Below are 11,490 nucleotides of genomic sequence, written 5' to 3'. Positions count from 1 at the left end.
TATGTTATTTATTCTACTAACGTTACTTATGTTGATTATGTTGTTGACGTTACTCGACCATGTGTTTCGTGTCTACATAAGCTTTGTTTTTTTTTTTTTAATTATGTTGCTTCGCCTAGCACTGATTGGGTCAGAGCCTCAGTCAGGTGCATGCTGGCGCCTTTAGCCCTCACCCCTTTGGTTTTCTGTAAGAAAACTGCCAAATATGTGTGAATTAAAACAAAAACGAGACGGGCATATAAATTCTCATCCTTCCTGAATGCTTTGCCGCAAAACCGTAATTAAATCGGATAATTTGAAATAAAACTACAGCCAAATGAAATAGGCCCGTTCTAAAAGAATCACCCTGTATACATACGAAGGAAAGGAGGTATACATATATGGTTTATGCGCAGTACGTTGCCATCCGAGCTCATGGAGGAAGAACATGTCCGAGCTACTGCCTCGTTTTTTCAAACGCTTTGCCACCGTCCCAAACATGATCAACAAATCGGCCACGTGCCGCGTACCCGCCCTCACGGCAGTCTTCGCCATTTAAGGTGCACTGTCGCACCATGTCCTTCATTTGGTGTCCCAGGTGAAGATTGGCGAATCGGTTGTCGCGGAACACTGTCTTGCTCCATTCGGTCAGCTCTCGCTGGCGTTCCAGGTCCTCCTCGCTCAACTGCAAAGTATAGCATGCAAACGAGCTATAAGAAAAAAATTGGAATTTAAATAATGCGCCCAGAGCCCATACGTTATATGCAGCTATCCAGAAGTTAGATCTTATTACTGTGCATTTAAAGGGACACTAAATAGATAAATTACTTTTATCGTACTAGTAAATCACTCTTTCCCAATACCAAACTCACTAAGCCTGCCGCGAGAAGCTGCTTGATAAGCCAGAAAATGTGCAAAAAGCATGCGGGTGGCGACGTCACTTTGGAGTTCCCGCATCAATCACCGTGGCGTCATAGTTTTGACGGCATCTACTGGAGTCTACGTAGTTTCTAATCGATAAAAATGGAGTACATTGTCCCCTGAGGGGGCCAGAGGCTTAAGACTCCAAGTTTCACAAGATTTCGTTGAGCCACTGTGGCGAAAATACAAAAAAGACTCTTTGAAATCTGTGACGTCACCTGTGAATATTTCGGCGAGAAATTTAAAAATGAAAATTCGATCTCGCTTTTTCTTCTGTTAATAAACTTATGATAATGAAGTTAACGACAACACAGTCTTCAGAGCATAATTTACCAGTCTTGTTGATTCATTGTTTCACCTTATATAGTGCCCCTGTAAGTCATCACAGGAATACTCTCTAAGATGGCTGGACACGCAGCGAGAAATGAAACGGCGCTAGAAATAAACATCAATATTTGCAACAAGAAAAAAGTTTATATTTAACATTTTTAAAAAAAAAACAAGAGAGGAAGAACCAAAAGAAAATGCGACTAACTTATAAAACAAGGCAAAACATTCCTTAGCAATGCAATGTGATTCGATGAATTTGCGGAATGCAGTGCAAGCTATACTTTGCATGCTGTCGCTTAACTTCCAGAGTCAGAAGATGCACAGAAATCAGGGTTAGTTGGTAATCATTCATTCGCATCCAGGGGAATGGCCGTTGGTTAACCCTCTCGGAGGAAACTTCGCTGCCGATGTGTCTCGAGAACCACTTTTTTTTTACGATGCTCAAATGTGCAAACACCGCTGTCATTAGGCATGTCACAGCAAAGTAATCGCACGCATCTCCTAAGTGTCACCGCGGCACTTACCAAAACTATAGGCCATTTCCCGACCGCTTCCTGCAGGCATTCTACAAGGTGGTTCTTGTGTCCTACACGTCTGCCTAACAGAAAAACACCGTTGATCCCTCCGTCACAGGAATCGGAATAACACGAAAGTAAAGCGTGCCCTTACAGAAGTAACTGAATGCTTACTGTACATTGATATGAGAGAGTTTGCACAATGTATATTGATGTCTGGCAGCTATTGGCGCCGTTTAACGTGTATGCACCCACTTTGATTATTGGTGGTACATCTCCATCCCGACGACTAACGTCCATGTTAAATGATTAAACAAACCCTTGTGGCAGCTGTAGTAGTTAACGGTGAAAGCGCAATCAGAGAACGAGGTGTGATAGCCAGAAGAGCGTCGCATTTTGGACGCAAAGCTTCTTCGCCATCCCGCGGACTGTTAAAATGTGATTGAACACCCACGGCCGGACCAGAGGGAAACGCAAAGCGCGTCGTGTCGCCCCCGGTAGCATGCCGGTAGCCCAGCCGCGATTTTTCTCGGGCAAGCGCGACGACGGGGAACGCGGGGTTACAGCCAGACGAGGCAGGCGCGCGTCGCATAGCTATTTTTGGTTGGTATTAGCGTAATGCTGAGCGAGGCCGACGCTTTTACGACGCTTGGGCAAAGGTCGCCACCTCGCGGTGTGTTAAGGCATTGACCAAAATTCAACTTCTATTGAAACGCGCCGAATGGGACGGACGCGTAACGCGTTGCAGGTGCTAGTCGCGGAGGCCACAGCAATGACGAATACTTACCTTACCACTCCCAAAGCTCAACACCACCCAGCCGACCGGGAGAGTGGTAGACTATAAAAGGCCGCGTTCGTAAAGCCTCCAGAGTCTGTGACCGTGGCGCAGTGGATAGCGTGCCCAGCATCTGTTGCCGCGGACCGAGCGGTCGCAGGTTCGATGCCGTTGACGGTACCTTTTTTCTTTGCCATCTGATTGTGTATATTTTTTCGACGTCATTTCCGTGACGGAAATACGTCACTGAGTGTTGGTGGACCCCGGCATAAAACACTTTCGTGTTAAAAGCACGCATTACAGGGCAGAGTACGCACATGCAATCGACGCTGTCACGTAAAGTCGCTTATGGCTCTATAATTAAGATCATTGACCTGTAAGTACGCTTGCGTGTGCATCTGTCGACGTAAACGATCAGGTCACCTTTTTCTTGGTTGCTGGGTGTGCCCGATTTTTCAGCCATCATGGCAGTGACGCTGGCCAAGAGCTACGAATTGCTGACGGCCCTCACGAAATGCGGCGATCCTATAGAGCGACTTTTCGACGAATTTTTAGCGCAGAGTCGTCCGGCGTCCACGCATTGTCCGCGACATTTTAATGCCGCGTGGTAAAAGTACTTCTTTTGTTACCAGTAGCGGCTAAACCTTTCAACGTTTGGGCATGCACCGACAAAGCATTTTGACAACGGCGTGCCCTGTACTGGTTTCTGCAGTGCCGACAGGTTAGTTCTGTTTATTCCATCGCAATCGCTGGCGGACCAACACAACAGGAAGAAGAAGCGTAAGCAAGCACGAGAAGAGCAACGGGGACGTTAGACTTTTAGCACGTTTCTCTAACCGTGTAAATAAAAACCTTTCTTTACCACATCGACGGAATCGAGTTATTCCACGGCTGCTCTACGCCAAATCCCAAACAGTTCTAATGTATCATACCGGAGGATGACACTCGATATAGGAGAAAAGTCTTGTTATCGCTTCAGCATCTGTCAGTATATCCGTTTTCAAAGGTTAGCTGCATAAAACACATTCTGGTCTAGCAAAGTCAAGATGGGAGCCGACCGATGGAAACACAAATTGCGGATATTTTGAACGAGCAAGAGAAAGTGGCTCAGACAGGCAGGCTAGCCTGTCTGAGGTACTTCCTCCTGCTCGTATAACCTATCTGCGCATTTTGGTCTAGCAGTGTGATTTTCTGGGCCATGTGGTACATGACGACGACAAAGTGAAGGACGACGCAAGCACAGGGATGTCTTGTGCTTTTCTCCTCTTGTGCTTGCGTCGTAACGTGCTGGAACCCTTCACTTTGATATTCTGGTCGCTTCCGCTGCGCCGTTATAGCGCAAGTCGGAACTTGCACGAGCTGACCTAGACTAACGCTACTACAGAAATTAATTAAACATTCAAACCACGGGACTGTCGATCCATGAAGAGCCTCACCGCGATGTCCCAGTGAGTAGTGGAGTTACAGACGAGGCGTCTCCAGTACTTCAATGACCAGTCGTGCTCGTGAACAGGCAACAGGCGAGGGGTGCAAAGGGCCGACAGACGCATCGGGTTCATATTGCACACGGTGACAGCGGGGAAGGTGTGTCGCGCCGGCTCGTGTACCGATACGGTTACGATGTCGTCGAAACAGAGGTAGTCGTTCACGACGGCACTCAGGTCCTGCGTCATGAGCAGCCCGAGCGACAACCACACCAGAAGCCACGTGACTCGCCGCAGCCGAGGTAGGGGCGCGGGGTCCGCAGCCAGCCGAAGACCGGGAACGGAGCTTCGCTGCAGAGCCGACCTGAAGAAGCAAAACGCTCGTCCGTGTTCCGAGTCCTTACAATAGCGCGGGCTTCGCTGTATTGTAACGCGTTGCTAAAGGGCCCCTAAACCAGTCCGAGTTCATGGACGTACGCGAGAGTGGCTTCTTTCTCGCCTTTACTAACCTTTCTGCAGACGCTATCTCCTCCTCGCTATTTACTTCTCCATAAAACACGTGGGCAATGTCAGCACTAAGCGTTGAGCCAATCAGGATTTCTTGCTTTTCGGCTACAAGCTGTTATCTCCGCTTGAGCAGTCGAAAGCGCACAAAACGAAGTCAGTTGATCGCGCAGGATAGTCATGCGAGACGAGGCAAAACGGGCGTGCGACTGCATGGAAAAGCAGGGCAGGGGGTAATTCACTACTGATATCCCTCGTATATGGACTAATCGAGAGCTTATTTCCTCATGACGTCACGTGAACAGAGTGCCGGGAAGCGCCAGGAGAGAATATCACACTCGTTCTTTGTATTTTCAGTGGTTTAGGGCCCTTTTAATGACTATGGGTCGAGCTTTTATTTTACAAGAAAAGCAAGCTACCAACAATATTAGCGAGAGGCATGCAATCACAGTGCGAACACGCACAAATCTAAAGAACAAGAGTTGATAATGAAGCGCCTGCTCGTCGAACATCCTGCCAGGTGCTTCACAAGTCGCTTAACGGTCATCGTAAATCGCTGGTCATCGCTAATAGCACGCTGCATGCTGTCCCATTATGACACCTCACAATGTGGTTAAGTATAAGACGGTGGCGCAAAAAGGGACAAGGACGAAACAGGAAGAAGAGACGTATACAAGCGCACACTACCAACTGGTTTATTCTCGTGTGTCAGCGTTCCCTCTATCGTCCTGCACAGCAGTGAGTTTGTTTTTTTTGCGAGATCGCTTTTGATTTCGGCCGTCTGCGCATGTGTGTAAAGGCATATATATTGAGTGTCCTTTCGAGAATAAACCAGTTGGTAGTGTGCGCTTGTATACGTCTCTTCTTCCTGTTTCGTCCTTGTCCCTTTTTGCGCCACCGTCTTATACTTAACTATGCACCAACTAGCCCCGCAACAAATTTTATTCACAATGTGGTACGGCTTAGTTATCTGCTTTACTTCCAGCACTCTGAGATGCGCGGCGAAGTCCTTGAAAAAAGTTGAGCAGATGTCAAAACTTTCGACACTTGGGCATGCACGGACGTTGCGTCTACAGAACACTGTAGCGACACCGAGCCAAGCATCCGTTTCTGCAGCGCCCATCATAACTTATAGTTCTAAAAGATGACACATAGGAGGCGTATCCACGGGGATTTTGAATTATGAATTTCCTGCCAAGTTCCCTCTCGTGCGCCAAATGTCGACGCAAAAAGAGCTATAGAGCTGTAGAATCGGGCTGGTGATCTGTATCGCCACAACATTCCCTTACCGTAGCAATAGTAACGCCGATGGCATTTCTATTCCCTCAAGGCTCTGGAAGGAGTCAACCAGGTGAACTCGTTGAAAGATATCTAACACAAGAAGTGTACCAGCCAAGCATTAGAGAGCCTACGCGGCGAACACTCTCTACCAAGCATGTACAAGGAACGTGCCACCAAACGGCAGTAGTCGCAACTTCATCCAACACGACAAGGCCCCATTTCCTGGAAACTGCGCGAAGAACATAAACCCTGCGCTGCTACCGACACTCTATGCGGGAGTATATTCCAACTTAAGTGAACATAGCAGGAAGAGCAGCCTTGTTCACTTGTCGTTAATAATTGCGTATGAACGAATCCGACGGATGTCCTCTCAGAGAAAGCAGTGGCAAGTCTATCACGCGATAAAGCGTTCCGCGGTACTCCTCGATTCACCTAAGCTTAGGAAAAGCTCCCGTCCGACGTTAGGCAGTGGCGTATCGAACGGCTAAACGGACTGTAAACGGCAACAGATCAACATTTCAGGCAGCAAGCACTCCACTCCATGCTCAGTTTGGCAGTAATGTGTCAACCATTCGAGAGCGTGAGCAAACTAATGGACAAGTCCCAGCTCCAGTGTTCTTCCGATTGCATGTAAAGCACTCGATGGATCTCAGTATTACTTCCACGCCTACAAGAGATGGCGTGACATATATGGCGACCAAAGTCCACGAGGAAATGTCATGCATGGTACGGCATATGTTTGCTCTGGTGGATATAAAGCGGTTAAAGCGGTTAATAAGAATTATGCTCGCCTAGAATTGCACTGTTAGTAGACGCATGAATTTTTTTTTATTGTATTTCAGGGTAGTCTCAAACGAAGAACAACAACAACAAAGAAAAAAGTGAACAAATTTTAAAAAAGTATGAAAATACATTTATCACTGCAGAGACAACGTATATCATTTTCGATACGCTGAATCTCTATACCCCGAGTTCTGAGTATTTACTCAACAAGATGTGGTGGAACTGCGCGGCTTCAAATTTATATTGCACTTTACGATTTCAAAAGAAAAATCAAGAATTGAGTGTGATAATTGTAAAGTGTAACTGGTTGCGTTTGGATAAGAATTCATTGATGGACATATTCCGCCATTTTCACTGCGGAAATAATTTATTTCTCTCTCCAAAAATTGCTCACAAGTTAAGCAAAGGTAATAGTAGGCTATCGCAAATATTTTGGTAAGATGGCCGGCCAGCAACAGCATCATTATTCAGGCCACTATCGATAATATTGTCACATGGTTGTGACGGTAAAAAAGATGCAGCAAGGCTGGAAAATACGGAGCTCTTTATTTGGGCGAACTTGTGCCCAGAAAATCATAACTCAAAATACAAGCGATACACGCTGCATGCGCACTGATAGCGGCGAGAACAGCCGTCGGCCGTCGAGTAATATGATCATCGGTGTAACGCGTCGTCTTTTATACATCAGTCATCGAACCTTCCAGCGTTATTGCTGGTGCTCGCGCAAGCTCTCGAATAAACTTGACTATTCGCATCCGGCGCGTAATCTTAACAGAATGATCTGAAACAATTGTGAAGCTTCTCAACAGGGGCGTAGCCAAGCGGGGGGTTGGGGGGTTCAACCCCCCCCCCCCGAAATTTTTCAATTTTGCATGTGTATATATACACGCACACATACAAACGCACGCACGAACATACATAATGTATGGTTGAACCCCCCCCCCCCGAAAAAAATTTCTGGCTACGCCTCTGCTTCTCAAACATTACGGTGCGGTCTGCGTCAAACGCTGCCAACGGTCTTTGTGGGTGAAACCCGAATACATCAAAACAAAACAGTAAACACGCGTGGCAGTAATATCGCGTGTAATATTAACGATGGTACTATCGATTGAACTACCGATAGTTAGTCGATAGTAGTGCTATCGATAGTTTATCTACACTATCGATAGTCAATTTACCGATAGTTCTGCATCACTACCAGTGCCTTTAATCACTAGAACCTGTCCCGTCATTGTTTAACGTGCAGGTTTTAACAGCGGAACTGTTTATGCTCGGAGAAACCCCCGTTAGTCGTGAACAAAAACTATTACCATCATGAACTGCGCGCGCTCTCTTCGTCCTCTTCTTCATGTTCTGCTTCACTCCCGGAGCACGTGCGCCGATTTGTCCGATGTGGGAGGCAATAACTCAGGTGGGCGAGAGAACGTGTACAAAGATAGAGAGAGAGAAAGATAGAAAGAAATAGAGAAATAGAAAGAAATGGAGGAGACAGAAAAAGACAAAGAGAGAGAGACACTGAAAGAGAAAAAAAGAGCAAGACAGAAACAGAAAGAGGGAAGAAACAGAGAGAGAGAGAAAGCATGCCGTATAGCGAAAAGGCGGGAAAGGGAAGTGAGGGTGAGAAGTAGAAAGAGGAGGAGGGGAGAAGGTGAAGCACAGCATAGCCATGTATAGTATATCAAAGGGCAGGGAAGTGAGGGTAATGAGGAGGGGAAGGGTGAAGCATAACCATGCATAGTAATTAGCAAGGTGTGAGAAAGGGGAGAGGGAGGAGGAGGGAAGAGAACCGTCACCAGCTCCGCGCTGTTTCCTCAGTCTTCACACCCCGCGCATTGCAAGAACGGTTTAGTACCCACCTTTGCACCGGAAAGCCGCCGACCAAAGGCAGTCCGTTGCGAGAAGCACGCAATCGCTTCATTCTCATTCATGCATCTATTACGACCATGAGTGTCGGGAGGATTTGTCCTTGGGTGCTGCAAACCCGTGTTGCATCGCGGCTGGGGAAGGGGGAGAGTACTGGTGTACTCCCCCCCCCCCCTTTATGTTGCTGCGTGCGTTTGCATGTGCGCGTGTCAATATACTGAAAATTTTGCATGAGTATCATGTTTATATTAGCATGCGTTTCACCCGCCGCCACTCCTGGCTACACCAATGTCACCCCACCCCAGATGGAATCATTAATGGGGCCCTGCAACATGGTCAGAAAACGCTGCCGAGAACACGCGAGCTAAACATTATAGCGCAGCACGCGGCCTAGGATTTACAATAAACTCGCGAAGTCAGCTAAAAAGCGCTTCCTCTTCTCTCGACAAAAAATGATGCTTACGGAGTCACAGGCAGTTTCCACGCCATTGGCTGATTTGAACATGGCGCGCTCGGTAGTTCCTGCGGCCGCCACTCGACCGCGCGCGATCGCACTGGAACACGCCACGCGTTCCGAATAAAAAATAAAAAGAAAAAAAAAAGAAAATGTGCTCAATGTCAGGAGGCGCGCGTGACGTACCATCTTCCCTCGTGCATTCCCCCCGCCCCCCGCTTAGCTTCCAGCGCTTACGTCGGGGCGAGAGAGGAAGCAATTACAGCGTGCGACAAATCTTGGTAATTCCGCTCGTACTGTACGGATCCTAAAAATGTTTGCGGCGTTCGATTCGTGAGGCAATAAGTTCCTTTAGTGAAGCCATTTCATGGCTACTTGAAAAGTGTTGCAGGGCCCCTTTAAGCACGTACACATTCATACCCCGCACCCCCTTTTTGCCCACGCGCAGTACAAGACGACGGCGGGCACTGGCATACTCGGCGCACCCTCGCAAGCTTCACTTCGCAGTGCTACCGCGCGAGGGGCAAAGCACGACTTCATCACACAGACTTCGAAAGTGGAAATCTCGTTAATACGATTCTGCATAATACGGCCAACCTCCTTGGTTAATATGATTTTTGCATAGTACGTTTTATTTCCCGGTTCCCGTGTAAAAATATCAACCAGATTCCACTGTGTATGGAACATAACGGAGACTTTTCACTAGCGATGTCAATAGAAGTTCTTGTTTTCTTTAATGGTGATACAGTGGGATAATACTGCTGTTGCAGAAAACGATTTAGAGTCGAAGGAATCGCTAATGTCAGCTCTCTTATGCAACTTGATATTTGGCCTTCCTTTACATAAAAGACAACCACTTTGAATTATATCTCATTTGTGGAGTACCACGGCCAAGCTTTATTGCATTGACACGCTTTGCACAGTGAAATTCACTGTGCGGAATTATAGCTGCAGGATGCCCATAAAAGGAAGGCTCGTCAAAGGGCAAAATGTCCTCTACTAGAGAAGCACGAAGCACAAAGCTACATGCCAGACCAGTACGAATTTTTTGTCAAGCATTCTTGAACAATCTAGATGGATTTGCTTTGTGGCCTCATGCCACAGACAATTTTGCTGCGTGTGTGTGTGCACATGTGAATGCGTGTATGTGTTTGTGTGGCACCAGCAGACATAAATGCAACTTCGGCTTTCTAGCCCATGCCCTTTCAGGTCATGCACACCTTCTTTAGACTTATGTAGAGAGTTGTATATCAACAATTTCACATACCAATATTAGTAGCATTACTATGCCAAGTTTAAAATTGCCCATTGGTTGATCTTCCACCCTTTTTTGAGCAAACTCATAACAGTTGCCAAAGTCGTGCTAGCACCTCAGCCACAAGTGTACAAACTTTTATGGATAGATACGAAGGATTGCGCATCCAATCTTGTCACATTCACATAGTTGTGGTTGGTCAGCTCGCAAAAATCGAGCTCAAGATAATCCTGTATCACATTAATGCACACACTACAATTTCTGCAAGTCTTGTTTCCCCCTGCAATGTGCACATTTGCAAGGGAAGACATGGACCTCATGTTTCTTTTCCCGCTCGCAGGTCAGCATCCCTGGATGCACCACCCAAGCAGCGCTACTTGCACCATGTTGTGGCACAACAAAACAGCTCCTGTAAATATTGTATAGTATATTGAAGCACACAAAAGAACTATTTCAGCCACAATTTCACACAGTTTTTCTTTTTGTTGTCCCATTTGCAAGCACTCTTTATAAAGAACCCGAAACACAATTCAGGATGAGACAAATGGCATGATTCACACCAGCACCCCTCTTACACACGTATTAAAAAAAAAAGGTGTAAACGAAAGCTGTCCAGGGTGCCATGTGTAAATTGGCAGGGCGGGGGGCGCACTTTTCCTCGAGTCTTCGCAACAGCCAACGAGGCAACAACTTGGCTTCCTTGTGTTCTCCACTATACTTTTGGCGACGCAAACAAATCCACGACTCCTGGCACACACCCCCACATGCCAGCTGCCTTGTTCATCGAGAGTGTGCCCGCTACGAACGAGGCCAGTGACGCGAGAGTGCTGTGCCAGCAGTCCTGGATGCCACTTGGGATTTTCAGCTGATGTCCATCACGTTTGAAGAGTCCGTGACGTTCGCACTGGTGTCCTTCTGTATGCTTTCATACAGTGCCAGCAGCTCTGGTGTAGACTTGATGTGGGAAAGGAACTCATTCAGCAGCGGGTTTTTGTCTGCAATGCAAACAGATGTAGCGCCAGTCAGGAAGTTCTCGCTCGTGGCTGTCTCCAAAATACACAAATGTGCATAAGCATAGTGCCCGAGCTATATATGTACAATAGAGTTGCAACATGCTGCCCAGAGTCAAAGCGGCGCCAAAACGGCATGGTGGAACCTACACGGAAACAATCAGTGATGTAAACACTGTTTCGACTGCTGGTATTTGCAAAACCAATTTCACGTTTGCCGGTGCTACAGTTGGGGCCCCTTCAAACATGGCCACCGTGTTGCAACTCATATGGAGCACGACTGCACAGGTAAATATGTGTGTGTGTATATTATATATATATATATATATATATATATATATATATATATATATATATATATATATATATATATATTTGAGCTGTGCAAATAGCAAA

General features: G+C 46.8%; 2 protein-coding genes across 2 annotated transcripts in view; both read right to left on the bottom strand.

Annotated features, from left to right (window-relative positions):
- Window positions 1-436: 436 nt before the first annotated feature.
- Window positions 437-4,328, bottom strand: LOC119381102 (uncharacterized). Its single transcript, XM_037649088.2, has 2 exons — window positions 3,957-4,328; window positions 437-664 (listed from the first exon to the last, which is right to left on the bottom strand). The coding sequence occupies exons 1-2, from the start codon at window positions 4,191-4,193 to the stop codon at window positions 437-439; spliced, it is 465 nt and encodes a 154-aa protein (XP_037505016.2). The 5' UTR covers window positions 4,194-4,328.
- Window positions 4,329-10,553: 6,225 nt separating this feature from the next.
- The window catches only part of LOC119382607 (cullin-associated NEDD8-dissociated protein 1), a 59,513-nt gene continuing 58,576 nt past the window's right edge, over window positions 10,554-11,490 (bottom strand). The window contains exon 29 of the mRNA XM_037650386.2: window positions 10,554-11,079. Within this exon, the coding sequence (XP_037506314.1) occupies window positions 10,946-11,079 (134 nt within the window). The 3' untranslated portion in view covers window positions 10,554-10,945. The remainder of the gene's footprint in view (window positions 11,080-11,490) is intronic.

Source organism: Rhipicephalus sanguineus, chromosome 2, assembly GCF_013339695.2.
Source record: "Rhipicephalus sanguineus isolate Rsan-2018 chromosome 2, BIME_Rsan_1.4, whole genome shotgun sequence".
Lineage (NCBI taxonomy): Eukaryota > Metazoa > Arthropoda > Arachnida > Ixodida > Ixodidae > Rhipicephalus > Rhipicephalus sanguineus.
This window is presented reverse-complemented; position numbering and strand designations above follow the sequence as displayed.

Excerpts from the sequence above, each read along its gene's own strand:
- LOC119381102 (XM_037649088.2), bottom strand. The coding sequence starts at position 4,193 with ATGACGCAGGACCTGAGTGCCGTCGTGAACGACTACCTCTGTTTCGAC. Across the intron at positions 665-3,956 it reads CTACTCACTGGGACATCGCG|TTGAGCGAGGAGGACCTGGA; the intron begins GTGAGGCTCTTC and ends TATACTTTGCAG.